The 25,518-nt window shown below is 37.4% G+C and overlaps 1 protein-coding gene across 3 annotated transcripts in view; it reads right to left on the bottom strand.

Moving 5' to 3' along the window:
* The window catches only part of enox1 (ecto-NOX disulfide-thiol exchanger 1), a 94,475-nt gene that overhangs the window by 19,583 nt on the left and 49,374 nt on the right, over positions 1-25,518 (bottom strand). For 2 of the 3 annotated variants that reach the window (XM_026272496.1, XM_026272495.1), the window contains exons 2-6: positions 23,187-23,317; positions 22,491-22,628; positions 12,976-13,143; positions 11,800-12,006; positions 10,694-10,927 (exon numbers count right to left, since the gene is read on the bottom strand). In XM_026272496.1, the coding sequence (XP_026128281.1) occupies positions 10,694-10,927; positions 11,800-12,006; positions 12,976-13,143; positions 22,491-22,628; positions 23,187-23,196 (757 nt within the window). In that variant the 5' untranslated portion in view covers positions 23,197-23,317. Of the gene's footprint in view, positions 1-10,693; positions 10,928-11,799; positions 12,007-12,975; positions 13,144-22,490; positions 22,629-23,186; positions 23,318-23,534; positions 23,555-25,518 lie in introns of those variants that run through there. The other variant, XM_026272497.1, reaches the window with a different exon arrangement.

The following is a 25,518-nucleotide window of genomic DNA, read 5'->3' as shown; positions in this document are numbered from 1 at the left end:
TTGCAGGCTTGACAAAGCCAGTGCACAGTTCAAAATCCCTTACATTAGACACATTTTACTCTAATTTCCATCTAAAGCCTTGGTCTTTGGTTCCATTAAGAATCTTTTATATCTATGGAATCTTTCCATAGAACTCTTTACAGTAGAAAAAAAAAATTAGATTATTCAAATGTTCTTCATACTATGACAATAGGAAAATATATAATAGTAAAATAATATATTTCAGAAAGGTTGTTGAGGAACCTAAAAAAATTATTATATTGCATTGCTACGAAAACCCTATTTTGAAACTTTTTATTTTTTTAGTGTACTAAACTTGTTTCAGACCAAGACTCATATCAAATACGCTCTCAAAAAATAAAATATGGAACTATGGTGCAGGTTGGCTTTCAATGACTTTCAATAACAATAAAGCATGAAATGTAAACTCATCCTGTCTATTTTCTATTACATATTAAATGATTTTATTATAAACAACAGATCCATATGTTTAATCATTGATCTCTCTGATGATATAACTGGGCTGTTCCAATCATTTAGTCTGCTTAAACACAGTTCTTACAATCCAGCGATTTCAGATCTCCATCCTATCAACAGCTGAAGCATAGTTCAGTCCCCGTCCTACTTTTTGCCATTTTTGATAGTTTGTTTCACAATATGTCACAATACTGTATGTACAACTTTAAATGTCACTGCTTTATGTGTAAATGTTCTACATTTTTTCCCATAAAGTTATTAAATGTCTTTACACTATTTCCTTGTGTAATACTATAAAGCTGCTTTGACAAAATCTGCATTGTAAAAAGCGCTACAGTATATAAATAATGGTGCCTTGACTTGACTAGAAGACTGAAATGTATTGCCCAAGTTATATGTTCTACTGTTGCAGTGCTTCTATGGGTTTGGAACAATAAATAAATATATATTTGTAACCTTTCAGGCTGGTCTTTCTTAGTATTAATTTCCTCTAGTGAATGGTAAAAAAAAAAAAAAAAAAAAAAAAAAAAAATGATGTATTGATGGATTTTTGAAATAATGTTTAAAATCCAGCAGTTCAATAACCTTGATTTAAAGAGCCAGTAAGAGGAAAATTCTAAGCTTCCTATCACTGTTTATAAGTCCTGTACATTAGGTTTAAATCCATCCAAGGTTAAAAAACACTGTCATTTTGTCAAAATATCATTTTAAAATTACCTCAATTCTCAGAGATCCCCAAACGGTTCGCGCGAAGCTGTTCAAAAGATTCAGTTTCCTTAAACCCCACCTTTCGGTGGCATACTGTGTTCTGATTGGTCAACTAACATAGTCAGTTTTGATTGGTTGTTCCGCACACACCTCCACGGTAAACAATGCGTTAGCATCTGTTTGGGGTGAATAATGTCTTATTCCTCTCATTGCGAAGCAAACAGTAAAATAAAAAACTTGAACGGTCTCGCTGCTTTTTCTTCTGTGTCGACGTATTCAAGCTGCGCGCTTCAGTTTGAATCTGAATAGCGCGTTCAGCGCGGCGGCGTGGTCACATTAGATATAACGAAGGGAGACGTGAAAAACAGACATCACGTTCTTTTCATATGGATTACTTTATCACAGAATATCAGTTCGGCAGCACTTGTTTAGTTTTAAAGTAGACATGTCAAGCTTTCTATAGATATCTCTCTCATGTCTCTTCGTTGAGTATTCACGGAGTTACACTTCATTTTAATGACGTGTTTGTAAATGACGATCAGCGCAGACAGGCTGCAGACAGCACACATACTGATAAGACGCTCGGGAGAAAACAGACACATAACTTCATAATCCTACTTTGCGTTGTGATTCTGAGATGCTCGTTGGTCTAAATTAAGTTGGTAATGAACCCTCTTTTATGGCCAAACGCTTTGAAAATCCCGCTGTACTCACCGAGATTAGAAAAGCAGTCATCAGTGAAAAAGGGCTTTGTTGTACTGCTCTGGTATTGTGGTGAAAATGAATTTTAGCCATTGGTTCTTCTGATCTTCATTCTTTGGCAGTGAAAATAAAACAAACTTGCCTTTACAATTAAAAACACACTGTCTCCTCGACATGATGCTCTCACACCAACCAGAACGTCTGTGTGTGGGGGGGGGGGCAGGTCAGAGTTACGTTTCTCTCAAGACGGTAGGCGGAGATTATTATGCAAAGTGTTCCTAGTGACGTACATAGAGATGGGCAAAAGATTTGAAATCTATAACGACTCGTTTCAGCGATTCAGAGTTGACTCCTTACTTTAGAAGCCAATAACTTTATAAATCGTGTACTTTTTGGTTTAATTACTTTGCACATTGTTTACACTGATGGACAGCTACATCATACACTGTAATACAGGTCTTTTTTTATTTCCCATCTGTGTGGCTCTTTAAGTAGCTACACACTTGCCATCTATGCATATATCCAACCATTCATACTGTATATCCTGCCTAGTAACCACACCAGCAACTTTCTATAACACCACTAGAACACCCTAGCAACAAAGTTTTAAAATTCAAATCTCTCCTCGAACTACTTAAGGCCCAAATTCCCTTCGCACTTCAAAATCTCTCCTCCCAAGATTTCACATTATACAAAACTCAGCTTTCAAACTCGAATCTCTTTCCAAACTGCTCAAGCATTCAACACACAAGACATATAACCTTCACAAGTTAAGACTTTACTAAACTTTCAGACAAGACTTGCCTTGACAATCTTTCAGTTAAAGTATTAAATGTAATTTTAAGAAGTTTTACATGATTAGTTTTGCCCCCTCTATTGCAGAAAAGCAATGGGAGATCAGGATTGGACCTCACGTCCACATGCTACACTAAACGCTAAGCCACGTCTCTAACTTTAGGGCCTAATTTAAAGACTCTTTCCCTGAATTGTCTTTTGCTATTGGACAAGAACATCATCTCATCAGTGTGTTCAGTCACGGCTCGTGAATCAGTAACTAACCCTGCATTTTTCCTGTCTAAACATGAAGTGTAATTTTAGCCTGAGTAGCTAACACATAAGGCATTGAGTGTGGCCTCTCACAAGCTTCAGTAATCTGCTCCCCGTGGACCTGTGTGAAATACATTACTGAAATTGGAAGAATAATTGAATTTTGCCACAAAGTCAGTGCAGTAGGGCTGGCAGTGAATTCGATCCCTTCCTTAATGAGATCCTGTGCATGGAAACAACATTATTCCCTGCATCTGTGCACTTTTCACCAGACTTATTGCTTCGTCTCACCACATTCTAACCGATTTCAAACCAAGCAGGAGAATGACATCACGAGAGATGTATCAATTATACTGTACCTCCTTAAAATATGTGCTCAACTCATTAATTTGAATTTTAGATTTGATATCCATTTTAGTCCTTTTTCAATTAAATAGATGCTATTCCTATGTGCGTTGATAAGAGACCCAAGGGACTCTGAGCCTTCGAGATCAAGAGCAGGTATGTTATTAAGGTGGCACTCAAACTTCCCAGCTAATTAAAGGAAATTGAATTCTCCTGACCCTCGGGCAAAAATGCCATCTGACGAGAATAAAAATCATTTTCACAGTCAAATGAGCTTGCTCTTCCAATCTCACGTCTAATGAGGGGCTCCACAAGCAATGCAAATGCGAAATCTCCACAGTCTCCCTCAAAACTCCCAGAATTCAGTCATCTGACCTCTCCGTAACTCAGACGCTATGTAAGCCACCATGCTACTGCCAATTCAGTCAGCCTCAGTTATGGTCGGGAAATTAGCTTTGTTTTAGACATCGCTCATATTAATTTTTCCATGAAAGCGTAATGTGGCAATGAGCATTTACTTGCCAGAAAGCATTAACCAGGGGCTGTTTGAATGAATAGAATTAAAGTGTTTCCAAAGGCAAGAGACAGAAAGCAGCAATGGATAGAATTAAGAGTCAATAGTTTAAAAAGAGCTGAAGAACGGCCAGATTTAAGGATGAGGTGAAACGATGTATATATATTAAAAAGGGCTTTTTCTTTGAGTTAGTATAGGAATGAGTAAGTAAATTTTGCGCACAATTAAATAATCTTTTCTTGCATGTCATGAGCAAGGCTCCGTAGATATAAATTACATTTTAAAGATTTGTGAAGTAAAATGTGACTCTTGCTAAAGCTAATTTCATAACTAGCTACATTTTATGAATACTAACTACCAAAAATAAATTAATATTTTCATGCTTTTTACATTTAATTGAAATTGACAATAAACAATACAAATTTTCTGTTCACAACTGATTTTTACCTTTAATTTCCTTACTGTCACTTTATCTCCTTGATAAACAAGTACAGTTTATTGATGTTTTTTTATTTATTTATAATATTTTTTAATGTAAATGTAGAATTGTCACTTGTTGTGGAACGTTACAATTAAGGAACATTCGTTATTTAAGGTGAAACTTATATAAATACTTTTCACACAAATTATTTTTTATTTTACTATTTGATTTGATTATATATATATAGTTATATAGATATTTAATTAGATAATTATTTAGTTAAAAAATAATTAATTAAATAAAGAGGGTTTTTTTCGTAAAAGGTAATATGTAATTGCTTTTTTTATGATGCATTTTCATATTTGTATGTTTGAAAATTAGTGTCTGAGGTAAAACAATAAAATCGGGTAAATGGTAAATTAAAACAGGGTAAAACAATAAAATATGTGCATAAAAAGCCAAAGTAAATGATGGAAGTAGTGAAGTGTTTTAAAGGTTTTCAATGTAACTTTAATATAACAACTAAAATAAATCTCTAATATGTTCATCAATTTAATAATTGTATAATAATAATAATTGCACAAATGTGCCATAAAAACATCAACACATATCCCGATGTTCATTTGCATGCTGTTGATACTTAAACAGATACCACTAGCGGTAGTCAGTAAATATTTGCAGCATAATTGTTTGCGTTTAAACAAGGGATTCATTTGAGAGGCAACTGGATGTCAGGCATGAGCAGAACTGTGCCAGACACCAGAATATTGAAACCCCGTCTGAGATGTTTTGTCTGTTGCCTCCTGGGCTCAATAAACATAAGAACATACAGACAGAGCTGGGGATGCGCCATGCAGGGAGAATGGGAAGTGCTTGACATGGGAAGTGCTGTGATTGCTGATGAGGTGGAGGCTGCAGTCAAGTCCCCATCATTGAAACGAAAGCAGTCTCTCCAGAGAGACAAGAGCTCAGAGAGGCATGCAAACCACTGCAGCCAGCACAACTCAACCATCACTACCTTCCTGGAGCTGCTAGCTGTAATCAAATCACAGCATGGGAAAACAGCTGTCAGCCAGGAACCAGCTCTGAAATTAAAACATGAAAGGTGACGTTACAAATATGTGTGAATGTCAAATGGGTGTGATGGATTGGTGTAACTCTAAGGTGGAAACACAGCATGTGGCGCCTTGAAAATGTCTGTATAATGAAAATTTGACATCTTGCATGAGTGTTCAAACCTCTCCAGATTCAGAAATGAACATTGTGAAATACAGTATTTTAAACCTCACACAAACTATACTTGTCTGTGTGAAAACGGTAGGAGATCTGCAGAATGTGCAGAATGTGTCCATGTAAAGCCATAGATAAGAAAAAAAAGTATCACAAATTACTTAAAAACTTAATATAAGTGTCACGATCATTAGCTGGAGTGCCCATAAACTCCAATAGAGGGCACTCCACTCAGGACTGCAGCACACAGACACACCTGCAGCTAAAACACACACACACACACACACACATTTAAGCAGCACAATCATTCTCAGTCTTGGCCAAGTCTTGTTTAGCCCTGTCTAGCATTTCCGAGCATTTTTTCCTGTGTTTGTTCTTCCTGTGTCTGATTTTGGATTGTGTATACCGCCTTTGATACTCTGCCGCCTGCCCCGACCTCTGCTTGTGACTGTAATTGATTCTGGATAACCCTGACATACCTGACGTTGTTCCTGATTACTGCTTGTCCAACCATTCTTATAATAAAGTTCTGCATATTGATCCGAACGTCTCTGACTCCTCGTAACAGAAGACTTCACCTCTCAGGATCCAGCATCTTTTCGTATGGACACTGGCCAGGTATGGATATGGCAAGCCTATTATTAGCCCTCAAGCAGGGCACTGGATCACTCGAGAACTATGTACAAGAGTACTTAGACTCACTTATTTCTCACTTATTTTGTGCTGAATTTTTTTTTTTTTTTTTTTTTTTTTTTTTTTTTTTGATGACTAAATGAACTGATAATCACAATTAATCAGTGAGGGTCTCCGCTCATCTCTTGGTCAGTTTATGGACTATGCATAGCTGATTGTTGGCTCAGCATTCACTCAGGATTTCGCAGATGCACACGACCCCGGACTCACTCACAATATGGCTGCCACTCCAGAGCCACTGCAAAAGATTGCCATCAGCCCAGTGCCACTGCACAAGATGGCAGCTGCAGCTGATCTTCCAGGGTCAAGTCAGGTTCCTGTTGATCTTCCAAGGTCAAGTCAGGCCCCCGTTGACCTTTCAGAGTCAAGTCAGGTCCCCCAAGATCAGGTTCCCCTTTGATCTTCCAGGGTCAAGTCAGGCCCCCCTTGATCTTCCAGGGTCAAGTCAGGCCCCCGTTGACCTTTCAGAGTCAAGTCAGGTCCCCCAAGATCAGGTACCTGTTGATTTCCCAGAGTCTAGTCAAGTCACAGCTGACCGTCCAGAGTCAGGTCAAGTCACCATTAACACCCATGAGTCAAGTAAACCCACAGTTAAACTTCATGAGTCAAGTCAGGTCCCCGTAGATCAGGTCCCTGTTAATTTCCCAGAGTCTAGTCAAGTCACCATTGACCGTCCAGAGTCAGGTCAAGTCTAGATTGACCGTCCAGAGTCAGGTCAAGTCACCATTAACCATCCAGAGTCAGGTCAAGTCACCGCTGACCATCCAGAGTCAGGTCAAATCACCATTAACACCCATGAGTCAAGTAAAACCACAGTTAAACTTCATGAGTGAATTCATCGTTGATCTCAGTGAACAAGGTCAAGACACAGTAGATCTTTATGAGCCCAGTCACTACCATTCTTCCAGGACTTCATCAGTCTCAGTAGATCTTTCAGAGCTTCGTCATATCACAACAGATCATCCAGAGCCTTGTCACATCTCAGCTGAACTTCCAGAGCCTTGTCACATCCTGTCTGTTGCAACCAGCAATGTTCTTTCAGCCTGGTGTATAGCTGTCAAGGAGACTGTTGCTGTTGTGGAACCTCCAGAGGTGGCGGCAACTGCTGCAAAACCTTCGGATGCGTCAGTAGGATCCATCCACAACTTTCGTCGTGTCCTGTCATGGCTATGGAGGCTGCCTCCATCATGAACTCATTGCCTGTCCTGTTATGGCCGCGGAGGCCGTTTCAGGTAGGGTTGTGCAGATTGACAATAGTATTGTGATTCGACGATACAGATATCGACATAAGCAGATTTCTCTGTCGATAATCACGGTGATATTAGGCAAATTTTCCTATTAATGTATTAGATTATAATAATAATAGCTATTATTTATATTTTTATTAGGCTGCTTATTATAATTCAGCTATCAAACTGCCCAGCTATTTCACTTCAGCACCCCATTTCACATACACACACCGCACGCGCGAGCGGAGGAGGTTTAGAGCCTGTAGTCACTGAAGTTGTCCGCTTTGACTCGGATAACTTGTTAAATCTATAAAATGAAAGAGATAGAAAACGAGGAGTTGTGTGGCCCCACATATTTAATGGCTGGTACACGGCAACACGCTCTTCTCATTCATGAGAGATTAACTCTTTCTTGGCGTTAAAAATAAAGTAAAGACAAAATAATAACAAGGTGGCAGAGCGAACTTATCATCCATAGTGGTTCTCACCACTATGGATGATAAGTTCACTCTGCCGCTTTAATTTTTATTATTTTCATGCACTCTGCAATATAATGTGATGCATGCAAATAGTTTTGGCCGTTACAAAGTCTCCATCCTCAAGCAGACGTATATCGTCTGCAGATATAAGGTATTTAATTGCACTCTAACAAGTAATCTGAACGGCCTGTATATGTGCAATATTTTAAACGAGCCCTCACCAACTGAGTTTAATGCCACAGTTATGTTAGAATGCATCTCATTCTTGTTTCTGTTGCTGTTCTGTTCTGTTCATTGCATCGGTCTTGTCTTGGGGTGTGCGGACCGGAGCGCTGTATCATGGGGTTGTGTCATATATAATCACACACACAAACAAACGTAAAGAAGAATATAATTAATTTATCTGTACATAGTTTGTACATACATATTATGTACAGTAACAACAACCCATCACAACCCAAACCCATTTATGCACACCCGACCCAACCCAACCCAGTCCATTTAGTTAGGAATTTGCAGGCATATTTTTTTCTTTTTATTCGCCATGTCTCTTCTTTCTTCCTCTTCCCCTTCTTCTTCTTCTTTTTATGTTCTGAATTTGCCGCGCTTGACTTCCAGGTGTAACCTTTATTATTAGGGACTTTAAGCAACAGCTACGAATAGAACGGCTACAGCGACCGGAAGTTTGCTGTCACATCGCCGTAGCCAAGAACGTAAATATCACTAAGCAACAGTAAACAAGACAGCGCAACGTGGCATTAATTCACTTAAGCCCCTTTCACACTGCCATTCCGGCAAATACAGGGGTAAAGTGTTCCTGCAATTGTTCCCTGGTCGCTAGATTTGGCACTTTCACACTGCCAGTGATGACCCGGTATATGTGCGTGCTTTCACACACAACCCTTGAAGATCCCATAACGACACGTGACATCAGCGCGTGACGTGTAATGTACGAGTCGACAACGCTAGGCACGTTATACTTTCACTGAAGCAAGCAAACGATCTCGGCGTCAGCGCGGAAAGTGAGGAACTAACTGATCTCTGCTTCATTACAGTTTGCACATGTGTTTTCGTCGCGAACGATGATCTTCCTTCAAAACAGCCGGTAAAAGAGTCACCCAATAGCGTGCATCATCACTTCGATACGGAATTAGATCTGGCTTTTGTTCCCACAGCGCTTGGGAGATTTTCGAGATTTTCGGGAGGGGCTTTGAAATTCGGGAGTCTTCCGGAAAAATTGGGAGGGTTGGCATGTATGCTCCAAATATATGAACTTACCTGAATTTGAATACTTTATATTTAATGTGTTAGTTTATGCCCAATATTAGTGTTAAACTGCTGAACTTTAAATGAAAGCAACTATTGATTTTCACCGTTGACTGATTTTGCAGAACATTTGGACTGATAAATTCCATGCACAGATGCGCCAAATCTGTCACAGGATGCATGATATGACAGTTATGTCCGACTATATATGAACTAGCAGTTTTAAATATTTAATATAAGTTTATTAGTATGTTTTAAAGTGTATTTTTTTAGATTATTGGTGATTCCATAGGCTCTCTCTCGCACACCTGCGTGGTTTAAAACACCAAATACTTATGCTATGACAAGAACAAAGAGTCTCTCTCTTGCCCCATCCATGCATGATAATATCGTGTATCCTTGATCTCACGGGCTGACGATATGACGATTTGAAAAATGACCATATCACCCAACACTATGCTCAGGAACTCACTGCTTGTCCTGTCACGGCCATGGAGACCATCCATGAACTCACCACCTGCCCTGTCATGGCCACGATCTTCAGTTTTGTATACCTAATTTTTGTGTAAGTTATTTGTTATTTTATATTAGGCATATAACATGGTGTATTTTTTATTTGTTTTGTTAATAAACATTTTAGGTTCTATGTATTATTAATTGATGACGAATTCCTGCTTATTTGAAACAGTAGCGTAGCCAGAAAAGAGACTTTGGGTGTGCATATGAAAATCTGGGTGTGCCACATTCACACATTGCCAAAATTTCAGCTCAAACAACTTGTAAAAGTCCCGTCAGATGTCCCTTTTAAACTAAAGTGTAACCATAAAGTGTAACTATGTCCCTTTTGGTTCTTATAGACAATAATGACATTAAAAGAAGAGAAAATAGGATATTTAAGTCTTACACATCTCTGGTACAGATAAAATGATCTGAAAGATAAAATGATCTGAGCTGCTATTCACAGACAAAGATGAAGCTCAAATAAAACTCAATTTAAAGGGCACTACTATACTGTAGGTCTTCAATGCTATGACCAAGCAATTTACAAGCAAACTCTTGCACAATATCCGCTTTCTAGACTAGAATCAACCAAATCCCATTTTAAACACAATAAAAGCAAATGAAAACTATTTAGTCAACCTTGGAAACCCTTTGGCTTTCCAGAAGCCTGGTACTCAGTGTTCACTTGATTGGCAATCATTGGTCTCATTGAAGCTGATGAATGGAACTAGCTGATCATATAAACACACCAGTCTCAAAGAATAAACAACAGCTGGGGCTGTTCGGCTGGCAGCTGCAGACGGGTAAGAGGACTGAAGCGTAAGAGCCTCAAAACTATGTAGCCACTCATTAATGTCCGTCACATCTTCAGAGATCAGGACAGCTGCAAAACGTCTGAAGGAAGGCAGACCTAGAGGCGTAGGTCATTTTACCACACTCTGCCTTTATGAGAAGCATAAAAGTTCTGCCTTGAAGCTTTTCCTAAGAACCCAAATTTCTCTGGGCATTACATTAATGATGACAAATCTGTGCTTTAAAGACTGGATGAGATCATGGCACCACAGTCTGTGGGAAAGCTTACCTTTCAGTTTCTCAGCCAAAAGAGCTGCCTCGTGTTCAGAGTAGTGCATTATGGGAGGAGGTGATGGAGGTCTCAGACGGTCCTCCTGGATTTTCCGTCGGTGCCGCTCCTCTCGTGCCAGCAATCTTTGTTTGCACTCCCACTCATACAAGTCATCTCTCGCCTGAGCAAAATCTACATGTATTCGGCCTGAATCCTTTTTATCAGTGCTGGAGCCAATGCGCATCCGATAGCCTAGGACAACAAACATTATTCAGCAAACAGAGCTCTCATGCAGGCTTCTTTATTATATCAACTATCTGTTACCTAGAAATAAACTTATTGAATGCGAATTAGGATTTTCTTCATTCTAAGATGTTCCTTCCTGCAACATAAATAAAAGCCCCTGCTGAACAAAACAGTACAGCTGCTCATGCTATGATGCATGTATGTTGCAGCATATGCATCAGACGTTGCTTATGCACTTGTACCTAGCTGACTGGGAGCTGATTTAAGTGGACTTGTCAGCAAAAATAAATGCAAGATGTTGTATGTATGTTTTTTTTTTCCTACTATGTTATTTATTACTATAAAACATGAGAAATTTCATATATAAAAAAGAACAACAGAGAGGTAAAGAAACAAACAATGTGCGCAATAATGAAAAAATAAATATTTACATAAATATAAAAAACAATGACACACCAGAAATGTAGAAGAAAAAAAAAATCAGTTCCCTAACAAAGCAAAACAAAAATGTACTTGTATAAATAAAAACACATCAGAAAGGTAGAGAAACAATAAGTTCCCTAATGAAACAAAACAAAACAAAAACACAACGACACACCAAAGAGGTAGAAAACTTAACCAGTCCCCTAATGAAACAAAACAAAACAAACATTTACTAGTATAAATAAAAAATAGATTAGAAAGGTAGAGAATCTAAACAAACTGAATGAAACAAAATTAAACAAAACACAAAGAGGTAGAAAAAATTTATCAGTCAGTAACAAAACAAAACAGTCCCAAACAAAAGCTAAAGAAGTTAAACAAAACAGGTTTCCTAACGAAACAGAATGAAACAAAAAACAAAAAGAAATTAAACAAGACAAAAACCAAAGACACACCAGAGAGGTAGAGGGCCTTGTCCACCATGAACTCCTCACTAAAACGAATGTGGCAGAAGTTTTTCTTGCTCTTGCGGATGGCAACAATCTCTCCACACTGGTCAAACACTTCTTTGATGATCTCTTCTGTTGCATTCTCCGGAAGGCCACCAACAAACACTGTCTTGCACCCTGGAGGTCTCTCTCTCGTGGAGGGAGGAGGAAGATCTGCAGAATCCACACAGAGGTCTTACTGCACTCATACTGCATGACTAAACATGACAGATCAAATTAACTATTTTTCCCACATTAAATTGCTAATTGTGTATATTAAATTTCTGGAGAAAAAAAGATATTTGGAAAATTATTTGTACCTGATTCTCAAAATTTTGATAAAATAATCCATAGCTAGATCAATGTATATGTCACATTTTATTATTACATTTAGAAAATAAAGTAAAATACTGGTAAATAGAAAGAAACGATTACAAACAATATAAATATACAATATGACAATACCGGCGTGTAGGAACACATAAACTTGGGCTCAGGTATCTCTGTAATTCAGTGCAAATCTAAATGTGTGTGCTATTTGTGCATCTTCTGGATGCTTGCTTCTTTACTTCTTTATATAAGTCACTTTGGAATACAAGTTGCAGCAGATTTCAGATGATTAAAAAACAAGACTTTTTGGAATATTTTGGATAATATGGAAAAGTCTGAAGTCAGAAATCCAAGGCCAGACTGAAAATTGTATATATCACCTTATGTTGATATTAATTTTTTTTTTTTTTGAATAATCATTCATTTACTTCCATTAACAAGGATGATAATATGAATTGGAGTTATTAGATTTCTATGCAGTGTGCAGTCCATGTGGGTAAAATTAACATTTGCATTTATAGTATTTAGGACAATAGCTCTACAGATTTAATATTTTGTCTTTCACTGATTCTCCACATTGGAGCATTTAATAAACACTGTCCTGTGGTTGTTACGATTTCATTTTGGCAAAATGTTACAGTGGAACATTTTACCACACAGTTACAGTCATTCAAAATGGCACAGACTGTACTTCATATATTTACCATGACATCAGTAGAAGTAAATAAGGGTTGGCTACGTTCATCTGTGTGCCTGCTTTTATGATGAAAGCTGTAATAATTGTGCTGCGGTAGGTTGCTGTAAAATTCTTACTGGGATTCTGCGGGAAAAGTGTGCAGCTCTTGCAGTGGATGATTTCCTTAATAACAGGAAGTTCTGCTGCCACAGGATGGGGCGGGACCAGACTGATGCCAGCCATCATGGGATTGATTGGGGTGATGATGCCAAGGTTGGGGTCAAAACCCTGTATACAGATGGAGTCTGCAGAAGGAAATAGAAAGAGTCATTGATTTGGACCTCAGCACTGGAGCCATCTGAGCACAACCACAAAGAAGCCAAAGAAGTAAGAGCAAAGCTGGTGAAAGACCAGCGGAGATGAGAAGAGACCAGGTCACTGCTCTTACTGCAGACGACAAAACCCAGAAAATCTACTAAAGATTAGTTTCTTCTTCAATGAGCTTTCATCACACTAAGCCGCACAGGATCTGAGACCGGAACGCATTGGATTTGTGCAGTAAACCGTGTGTACTGTAAACCACGACAGAAGTCTTATACCTGCATGCACACTTTATACACAGACTTCAAAAAACACAAAAAACATGCAAAACAAATAAATCTCATCAGTTTCAGTTTCCCCCTGCAAAACACTCAATTATTATACTTATTTCTTAAAATTCATCTTTGATAATCATGTTTTTCATGTCTTAAAATAGCTTATAACACACTTAGCCTGATAACTTTATTAATATGTAGACTCTTAAATATGAGTCTGCTCTAAACACAACCATAAAAACAATCAGATTTTGTGAAGCAGCCTGTTTAATAAAAACTTTCTCAGTGTCCTGATCATATTGAAAGACAAATCAGAGGGTATCTGAAACCTCTTTTTAAAAATTGTTAGAGTAAAAATGTTCCAGTTACAATTAAAAAGTCAAAATGCATTCATATTAACACTCAAAAGTGAAGGTATTGAGAGCTTGCTTTTGCAACCCTGCATTAAAAATCTGAAGCCTATACTGTAAGCTGCATTTCACTCTATGCATCTAAAAGGTGTTTCCACTACTACATTGTGAAAGAATATATATATAATGTTCATTATAAAAATAAAAAAAGAAATGTTGACATATCTATGAAAATGAGAAAATGTGTTTTGTCTTACTAATAAGGCCTCTTAACTAATAAGGTCATGTTCAGTTCATTATAATTACTGTGCTGAACAACTTATAAACACTCAGTAATTTGTTCTCATTAAAACAGCTTGACATAAAGAAAAATGAATATTACTTGGTGTAAAATATGTTTAAAATCCTGTCTTAATACTTCTAAAAATAATCTAAAAATGTATTTATTTATCCTCAGATGCACACAACTCCAGTCCCTCAATTAAAGGGGACCTATTATGCAAAAATCACTTTTGTAAGTTGATTAAACAACAGTTGTGTGGCCTCTAATAGTACAAATCCACCCACTCATTTTTTTATAATCCCAATCTCTCCAAACGAACAGTTCCAGATTCTCCCTCTGTACATATCACTGAAGGGAAAAAGTCCCGCCCATTTGTGACACTCTCTGCCCTATTAGCATTGACAGGCCTAAGTGAGAAGCAGCAGTCCGCCATTACTGTTTTCTTGCTGTAGCTGCTGGACAATGTCAGCTCCAAAGCAGCATTACAAGTATTGTGTGTTGGGATGCACCAAAGAAAATAGGAGTCATATTTTGTTTTCCTCACTGCCTTTGCTAAAGCTACCATTATCTCTTCCTGTTTTCACTGCTGCCTTCCAGAATGATTGTTGATAGTAAGTAGGAATGTGGTAGTTAAAAATTGAATATGAAAGCAATGTTAAGTCAACCGCTTAAATTTTTCAAGCTTATAATAACAAATGGGACTTATAAAGTTTGTGATAGCGCACTAAGGCACAAGGAGACCAGCTGTTGCCATGCTCCTTGTCTGAGTAATTCATAAATGTGTATTTATTATGCACAGCACAATCAGATGACTGACTTTTAAATCGAGTACGTTTTCTGTAAAGATAACAGACTTGTACTACTATTTGTAAATGGGAGCCCTCTTCTGGAGCTCCACCCTCTTCTGTAAAGGGGACGGGAGCACCAACTCATTTGCATTTAAAGGGAGACAAACAAAAACAGTGCATTTTGACTCATAGCCTAAAAGTGGTAATTTTAACGAGCTATAAAAAAATTATCTGTAGGGTATTTTAAGCTAAATTTTAACATACACAGACTTATTTGACATATTGTTAAAATACATAGGTTATGTGAAGTGAGAAGCAGTAAGAAACAAATGCATCATTAAAGGGTTAGTTCACCCAAAAATCTAAATTATGTCATTAATAACTCACCCTCATGTCATTCAAAACCTGTAAGACCTCCTTTTATCTTCGGAACACAGTTTAAGATATTTTAGATTTAGTCCAAGAGCTCTTAGTCCCTCCATTGAAAATGTATGTACAGTATACAGTCAGTTAGATTTTTTTGAAGCATCGAAAATCCATTTTGGTCCAAAAATAACAAAAATGATGACTTTATTCAGCATTGTCTTCTCTTCCGGGTCTGTTGTGACCGCGACTGTTAATATTTGGGTGAACTAACCCTTTAAACAATTTTTACTTTAAACATTCGCTTTGGAAAAAAAAAAAAAAAAAGAAGCCATAGTTCCTAATAATACTTCCTCCATTGAAAATGTTGATCTCCTGTTGTCCTCTCACATTAAAATCCACAGACACAGTTTTTGCTTGTAAACAGTGCTTGATTTGTGCCGAGACAACTGTTTAGAAAGCAATAATGCAGTCTCATATTATAACTGGAAGCATTGGTTTGAAGTTAAAACATCTTAATGATGGATTTGATTCTTACAAACACAGCTTTATACTTCACAGGAGAGTAATTGATGAACTGAAATCATGTGGATTATTGTAATATTTTTTATCAGCTGTTTGGCCTCTTATTCTGACGGCACCCATTCACTGCAGAGCATCCACTGGTGAGTAAGTGACATAATGTGACATCTCTCTAAATCTGTTCTGATGAAAAAATCTCATCTACATATTAGATGGCCTGAGTGTGAGAATTATTTCAACAAATGTTAATTTTTGTGTAAACTATTCTTTTAATGATTGCTGAATGTGAAGAGAGCACTTATAAAATAGTATCAATAGGACTACTAACACTAAAACTAAACTAAAAGGCCTGAGCTTAACTTAACTTACTGTTATCAGTAGCGTGACAAAACAGTGTAGCCTTTTCCCTCTTAGGCAGACTTAATATGGTTTAATGTAGAAACTAAAACTCTTTGTTAGCAGCTTGTTTAAATTAACATTATGTCTAGATTGTAGCTTGGCAAACTACAGTTTCACCAACACCGCTCTCCCAAACATTATTCAATTACTGAGAGTTCAGTATTTTCACACTATTGTAATATTTCAACCTTAATCAGGACAATCCAGCTTACTTTGTCCTGTAGTGACATAATACAATGGAGAACACTAAATCTAACCCAAGAGATACTTGAACTGGAAGAAAATCTCGAATCCCTTGCTGGGGAAAGAAATGATGAAAATTATGATCCATAAATCTCCCAGCAGCTGCAGTCATGTGAAATGCATCAGGAGATCCATGCAAAACCCAAATCAAAATGTAAACAGGTAAATTACACACACGCCTTCACATTTATCGTTTCTTAATGTTGTTTTTCTTCAGTCAGAATGATTCAAGGACTACTCAATCCTTTGGCTCACAGCTCTTGTTTCTTTTCCAAAAACATGCTTCAGGTTTTATTTGTCATTATTATCTGCTTTCCATTAAAATTGGATTCACTACGAAGTCAGCAGCTTGCGAAACATTTAGTTCCTACAGGGCGCAGCCACTCATCATTTGAGAGGTGAGATTGCATTAATCAGAGCCCATCACAAACACCATTACTAAATGCAAAGCGCCAGGCCCAGCAGCCCCAGGCCCTGCAGTCCAAATATATAATCCACAAGGAAATTTGTCTCAGCTGTATTTTACAGTCTCGCTTTTTTTGGGGCTTGAAAGATTTCCAGTCATTGCTCACCACAGCTAATATGCATAATTATCCAAAGCACCCGAAATGACAGTGAATAATTCTAGCAGTACTGAGTCACACAACAAACCTACATTTAACACGTACTGCTTAAAACTGAAGCTATTTGGTGTGTACATTATTTTTCCATTAAAAATTGTGAAGTTTAATAATAAAAAAGCTTGGTTTAAAATGTACGGCTGCACAAATGGGCGATTATTATAACAACCATGATAATAGTAGTACTGTACATTTTTATTATTATTGTAATATTTCACTGTAAAATAAAAAATATTATTTAAGATTTATTATTATTATTATTATTATTATTATTATTATTTGTATTTATTTTTTTTATTCCCAAATTTGCTGTGCCTTAATTATAACAGTAACAACATAATAATAATAATGTAAAATTATTCTTCTTGTTATTGTTATCAGATTGCAATATACAACAGTAAAATAAAAAAAGATATATCATCATGAAAAATGTAAAAAATACAATACTCCTTTCATGATTTTTTTTATGTCTTCATTTTTAAATGTACACCACATGCAAAAGAACACTAAAAAAAACAGTGCATAGGTTATCAAAATAAAATTACAGCTTTTACAGTTTGATAATTGCCCTAAAGCATATTTTGAATTTGGGTTTATTTCAATTAATTGTGCAGCCCTAGTATGTGTTCAATGTAACCAATACATGTATAACAACTGGTTTCTTATAGTTAGTGATAAATATGCCCCCACTTTAATGTTTTCAGACACTTTTAAATGAATATTGATCATTATTAAAATACTGTAATATAACCATGAGATATTTAGAATATTATCATTACACATTAAAAAAAGATAAATTTTTTATTAGTACTTTTCCCCAAAAATAAATAATTAAATAAATATAATAAAAATGAAAGCTCTCGTTGGCTATATTCACATAAATTTTTCTAGGTCCTAGTGCTTCCATAAACAGCACTCAGGAAGATGTTTCTTTGTCATTACAGTGCCATAGTTAAATAGGTCATCGCGACGGCACGCAACTGTTTCTGGTGGAGCCTGATTCGGGTTTTATTCTCCCTTTCTTTCTCCTTCTTCTAAGCCACTTAAAGCAGCCTTGGTGAATCTTGTGTAAATCTGTGCATTCATACGTTCAGGGCTTACACCATTTCTGAACCTAAATCTCCCAGCATGCTCTGTGTAAAACTCTCACAATGGAGCCGCAACAAAAGCAACTCCTAACTGCAGGAAAATCATCTATATTTAGGGTACTATTCATTGTTGTGCTTCATCACTCCAGCGGGATAAAGCCATATGAAAAAAAAAAAAATGTTCTCGCAAAGCATGTCTTCTAATGAGCTGGTGCAAATAAACATTTATAATCAATAGAAAATGTGCCGAAATACTGAGAATGAAACTGCCTGCGAGGATAAATTGTGCAAGTGGGCATCTGCTCTGCGAGCAGCAAATTTATGAGCAGACACGGGACAAAATAGAAGCTGTGTGTGTGTGTCATAAGCAATATGTGTGATGTTGAAGTGTGCCTGGAAACATGCTGAGGGAAATTAAAACAAAGACTCAGAGGCTATTTCAGCATAATCTGTTCTATTTGACAGAAACCAGGCAAATCTTTTCCAATCATTCCGTTGAAGCTGGAATTTCTGTCAGCATCATTATAGTCTTTCTGGAGCCAGAGACGATCCAACCAGTTTGTTCTCAAAGGCTAGCAATTGTGCTCGTGTGACAAAATCCTCTTTCAGGTATCTAGAGGCATATTGCTGGAAGTCTGCGTGTAATACATGTGTGAAAGAAACACAGAATGAAAGAGGATACCGCATGTAAAATCCTCGTATGAATTGCTGGAAGTGTTTCTTTCAGCTTTGGCGTATTACCAGAGGCTTTAGCTCCGAAGCTGAGGATAATAGTTTTAATATTCATTCTTAGATGATTTCTGAAATCACCCAAGAACAAAAAAAGAAAACCTATATGCAAGTCAAATGACTTGTGCCTTCCCAAATTCTCATAAATAATCATGATCTGAAATATCGGCTCATGCATTTTAATCTGAGCATAATATGCCTCAATCCATGGCTTCCCTAGCGTGATAGTAATTATAATAGGATCCAAACCATGGAGGGACTTTATTTGTCTGAACAACTGACATGAGAGCCAGTTCTAGGGAATAGTTGGCAAAAAAGTAGCAATGCTACTAACTTTTTTAGTTTTGCAGGATTCAAAATAGGGCTGGGCAAAAAATCGAATGCGATTTTCATAGACATCTCATCAGTAAAGACGCTCCAAGTAATTAGAAGTATATCTCCAACACGTGCGTTCAGATCAGGGTTGCCAGGTTTTCACAACAAATCCTGCTCAGTTGCTTCTCAAAACTAGTCCAAAACTAGCCCAATCGTGCTTCCAGATGGTTCCCCGATAAAAAATTGCTTCCCGGGGTTAAAATATACATTTTTAGCTGGGTTGCCTTGGTAAAATTTGCATTTTAGGGGCTAAATATCACGTTATTTGTATTGGGGTCGCTTTGACCCACAGACATGAAAAACAACCACAGACTTGGCAACACTGGTTGGCATTTACTGCACCGAGCCGTAATTCACTGACAATCTACACAAAATCGATGTTAAAATCGCAGGTGATTTTTTTGTCGATTTTGAAAATGATTTTGTGTTAGTTGTTGGCAGACTACGGATCTATGTAGTAACTGCCGCTCCACCAGAACCAGTGTTGCCAAGTCTGCGGTTGTTTTTCATGTCCGCGGTTTGAAACAAATGCGATTTTTCCCAGGGCAACCCTTCCAAAAAATGTATATTTTAACCCCTGGAAGCAATTTTTATCGGGAACCTCCCGGAAACGCGCTTGGGCTAGTTTTGGACTAGTTTTAGACTAGTTTAAAAAGCAACTGGGCAGTATTTGTTGTCAAAACCTTGCAACCCTGATTTGAACGCACGTGCTGGGGATATACTTCTGATTACAGGAGCATTTTTACTGATGAGAGGCGCATGAAAATCGCATTCCATTTTTTTGCACAGCCCTAATTCAACATTTTTTTTTTTTTCTAGAAACAAGTTAATTTTATACTGTATATGCTACTCATATGTTTGAAAGAAATTAGTATTTTTATTTATTAGGGATGTGCTGAATTAAAGGGACAATAAGTAACTTTTTAGGTATTTTATTATCTAAAATCAATATTTTTATTCATAAATATGCCCTCAATGGTGTACTAATACCTATGCCAATGTTTAAACTAATCCTCGTAAATGAAGAATTTATTATCTTTATATACATGGGACGGGTAGGTTGACGGAGGCTTCCATGTAGTTCCGCCATCTTGCAAAACTATAATAGCAGAGAGGGACAAAAAGTACTAAGCCAACGCGTTTCCACAACGCGTTTTCGGTCAGAGCCAGAAACGCAGGTGCAGAGCAGTGAGAGGCGCTTGAAACTGCACCGGCAAGTTTAAAAGTCTGGATTGCATTCTTATTATGGACCATACATATGCCGCGCCACAGGAGAAGAAAACATCGTCGCCAAAACAGTCAAAAATAGAACGTAAAAGGAAACGTGAGCGTAGATTACAGAAAACAAGAGTTAATGTCGGGGAAGCTTTTTCTAGGTGGAAAGAGCTAATGCTGGATAAAGATTTCAAAAGAGACGCTGAAGTGGCCAGTTTTCTTCTCGACAGGTAAGTCAGTGTTACAATCTATATTATAATATTTTTTTATATCTAACAATGCATATAATTCAAAAAAAAAAAAAAATGAATAAATTAGACATAACTACTAATTACAATATTTCATGTTTTCCACAGTCAGTAATTCATACTGTAACATTCGTTTGTTAGTTGTCATGTTGCAGTTTGTTTGAAATAACACACCTGTTCACCTGAAGGAAAACTCGACGAAGTGCTATTAGAAGACATCCTGTCAAAGCTTTTTGGTACATATCGCCTACCGTAGATGCAACGCGCATTTGAAAAAGCGAGGCGCTGGCGAGCAAAATTAGTTTGAATGCAAAATACAATTTCACCACTAGATGGGAGTAATTCCTACTCAGTGTCCCTTTAATTAAAAAGTGGCATTTAGAATGTTACAAAAGTTTAATGTCTCAAATAAATTATTTTAAAAATGTTATATTTATTAAAGAATCCTTAAAATATAAAAAATATCCTTAATATACAAAAGGATTTCCACAAAAAAGAGCAGTAAAACATTTTTCTACATTTATATAAAAGAAAATATTTAATGAGCAGCAACTCATCATATTAGAATGACTTCTGAAGGATCATGTGACACTAAAGACTGGAGGAATGATTCTGAAAATTCAGCTTTGCATCACAGGAATCAATTACATTTTCCAAATATTAAAATAGAAAACAGTTATTTTAAATTGTAATAGTATTTCGCGATATTACTATTTTACTGTATTTTTTATCAAATAAAAATAGCCTTGGTGAGCATTAGAAACTTCTTTCAAAAACATTAAATCTCACCGAACCCTTATGAATGGTAGTGTACATTTAATAATTTTGCAGACTATATTACTTTAAAAAAAAAAGCTGGGCTGTTTATAGTCAAATTTTGTATTGCGAGCAAATGAGGATAGAAATATTGCACATTTGTATTGCGAACAAATGAAGATAGAAATATTGCACATTTGTATTGCGAGCAAGGAAGGAGTGAAATAACACATATTGAGTATTTACTGCTGTTCATTACTGTTTGTATATTTAGCATTATGTATTAGTACTGTGGTTTTAATTTAACTTGAGTATACACTGTCACCCTAGCTCAAATTATAAGTCATATCACTGGTTTATAACATATTTAGATACTGCTTTCTTTAATAGTTTCATTGTAGTTGACAGCTTACTTCTTCAGAAGAGTAGCTTGACTATAGTTGAACAACTTCCTCTCCCACTCATGAGTGCTGTCAAAGCTAGAGAGGTAAATTGCCAGCGTATGGAGAAAACAAACTGTCAAGCATCTGTAAGTCCACTCACTGCATCCACAGCTTGTTTGAGATAAAATCATGATTATAAGAGACAATTTCTGTGCAGCTAACATTTACAAAAGCAGCAGAGCTGTTATGATTGCAGATGGCCACTGATGACTGGCCAGTCAGAGACAGCAATGAAGAAAACAGTCCAGTTCTGGGACAAACATGTCAACAAAGCTTTAGTCAGATGGGAGGATTGAGACCAGTGCTCAGGGATCAAGGTAAGAAAGCAGTGGGTGCCACCATCCCGCCAGGACATGAGCTTTTCAGAGCTGTAGAAATCCAGTATCTCAGCCGAAGAATAAAGCTCAACAAACTATAACATGCTACAATGTAATATCCAATGTGTAGTGTTGCTTCTAAAGGTCACATATTTGGCTGGAGAGGCTGGTGCCTGTGCTGCTTGCCAGAGGGGGAAATATGGGAACCCCAGTTTAAAATCTGTTTTTTATTCCCCCTGCCGTGAAAGGGAAGAGCAGTGAAAGCTGTGGATGAAACAGCAGGATTAGCACACAGGAGGGAGGGCACAGGGCTTTACCTGAGACCAGCTGCTGCCCGGCTAAGCCCATCGGCACAATGCCCAGGTTGTTCATGGCAGTGGCCCAGGCGCCGGGATCGGCCACGGGAACAGTGATGTGGCTCTGTTCGGTTCCCAAACTGCCGATGCCGTCTGCTGCTGCAAAAGACAATACAGTCCATTAGGCCCTCATGCAAAATGAAAAGTACCTTTAAAACACACACTGGCTAAACAGCTGCACTGTCACTCAGCAAAATGTGTCTGCTATGCTTTGCATTAAAGGCTGGTTGCATCAGTTGTGCACAGATTTAGATTATACTCAGTGTGTTCAGTTAAAGCTTCAAGGGGTCTAAACATTACCTTTAGGTTCAGACACCTTGTTGAAAATCCTGCATGTGCTGGTTAGGTATGTTTTGAAGCATGGCAGCTAGTCCTGAGCTGGTTTAAGCTTGCCATGTGCTGGTCCTAAGCATCTAGCTCCTGCTTAGGACCAGCTCATAACCGGCTTATAACCAGTTGAATCTGCCATAACGAGGTATCTCATAAAACAGCATAATCATTCAGCCTACGCTTGGAATGGTATGCACATCATTAGTGAGTGCGTGACAGCTTAAAATGCTGCCAACGTAGGCAGTTGCTTTATTTTAGAAGCATGTGCAGTTTAAACTTTCTGCTAAACAGGACAAGTACTGGACATAATTTGAGTAGGTTAGTTACCGCTAGCCATGGCCCGTCGTCAGTGTTTGCTTCTCTTGGTGCCACTGCTGTCAACAGAGCCCTTGCTCTCTCAAGACACCCAGCCGGGGAGAACGAAGCTCTCAGGAACTCATCACAGCATTCAGAGAAACCTGCAGCACACACAAACGAGAGGCGAGACGGCGTTCAGAGCTCAGCCACACTTTTACTAGGACTATTTACTGCGGCTAAGGAAGGCCGCTCTTTTACCAGTGCTCCAGCTACAAATGCCTCCTCAGATAGAGCCAGGCTATAAATAGTAATGATAATCACTATAGGAGAAGTAGCACAGTAACTCTCATTATCGGTTCCTAATGTGGGAACTCTTACCGTCACACCGGGTCCAATAGTTTCTACAGCTGCGGTAACAAGACTCCAGGAAATGCTCCTTAAAGCTACTTTGAGACATTCTGTCAGTGCATCCACTCTAAATGACTTACAGCTGACCCATCAGTCTTCCATCAAATTGACACATGTCATCCGCTGATGGGTCACAGTGTGTGTGAGTCAGATCTGACCCCCTCCCGCCTGCGTTTCCCCCTGACAGATAACATCCCCTCCTCCTGCTCTCTCTATCCTCGCGCATTATATCATCCTGGAAATCAAAGTCTGGGAGATGGGGCTATTAAGCTGTTTAATACGGGTTGGGATAATGGATCCCATCCGCGTCGAGCGCACCGTGCTCCGTCCCCAGCGGGGCTGTGAGAGTGAAGTATCATCAGTATGCCAAACTCGTTCCTCTCTGCCACTCTAAACCGCAGCACATTATTCAAATCTGACACGCGGATATCAACTTAGGAGCGATGCAATTCCCTTTAATTGAGAAACAATCATATCACAACTTTGATTAGGCACAGTGTTAATGTGTATGCATTTTATTTGCAGGAATTGATATCTGGTGAAAAGGCAAGTTGATTTTAACTCTTTCAGAATAATGGCTGGCATCTCAAGTGGAAAAATGTGATGAATGGAAAACGTGGCAGGTGCTCCAATGAGGTGCAGTAGCACGAAGCACATTTAACCCTATAAAGCATACACATTAATTTCTAAGGCCTCTAAATAATCAAAACTTTGCCAAAAAGCATGTTGTACAAAATCTGTCATCTGATTGATAGTTTATAATTTTACAATAAAAATAAAGTATAACTGCAAACATGTTCCCCTTCAGGTTGTGGTTCACATGTCTTTGTGCTGTGAATTCTTTACTGATTTTTATAAAGTATCTTTTATATTTTTAGAAATATTTAAAGATGAACATTTACTGGACTAAAGAATCATGTTTAAAATTATGTGAATATCAAATGATGCATCAGGCTATCAATCATCATTGTACTGCACTGCATTATATGTTTTGCCTCCACAATAAAATGTAAATATCATCTTATTAAGACATTATTGGGAGAAATAAACAGGCATCTGATATTCATATGCATTTTGTATAAATTTAAAAATTGTGCCGACTTACATTACAAATTATCCAAATCATTTCATCTTCCTTTTCTCTCTCTCAGTGTTTTCACTATATCATGACTGATGTATTTCATATGTCAGGCTTTACAGGGTTAAAGTCTGCATGACATGAAATTTGACCTTATTTACTTTCTTAATGCATGTTTCTGGTCTCATTGTGCATGATTCATAAGTGCACGCTATTGTGCATGACATTGCATGAATGTCTTCTTAATATTCAATCAGATTTAAAAAAACGTGTTCTGTCTATGAAATGACTTTTCTTGTAACAGCAATTTACATGATCCAGTCCCAAGAAAACTGGATACAATCAGTTCCTGGTGCATAAAATCAAACCTGCCCTATATTTTGTCGTCAATATCCCGATTCACTCAAAAATATGTCACATTAGAATAAAACATACAGCTTTTACCTTAATGCATACATAAATACATAAGATGATATGAATATTGCTTGACGCGGACAGACTTGTGTATTGCTCAAAATCTCATATAGGACACAGAATGGATTTTTTATTGTTTTTATGTCTCATGTCTTTTGAATTCTATCATGCATGACACAGCTTTGTAAAAACTTGGTTGTCAAGGTAAAATAATGAAAAAAAAAAAGTTGTTTTCATTCTACAGACAAAAACTTGATCTTTGTGAATGTCCCCTAAGATTTACTGGAGTTCTCATGTAGGCCTTTTTCATTTAATCTTCGATCTGTCTTAGATATTTCTGCTAAATTTCATCAGGAGGAATAAACAGCATCTCAAATGAGCCAATTGTTGACATTCAGTGTCTGTGTAAATTTGGTGGTCAGTGTCTGTGTAAATTTATGTTTTTGACCAATGATCATATGA

The sequence above is a fragment of the Carassius auratus genome, chromosome 9 (genome assembly GCF_003368295.1).
Source record: "Carassius auratus strain Wakin chromosome 9, ASM336829v1, whole genome shotgun sequence".
Taxonomy (NCBI): Eukaryota; Metazoa; Chordata; class Actinopteri; order Cypriniformes; family Cyprinidae; genus Carassius; species Carassius auratus.
The sequence above is the reverse complement of the archived record's forward strand: the minus strand, read 5'-3'. Positions and strand labels throughout refer to the sequence as shown.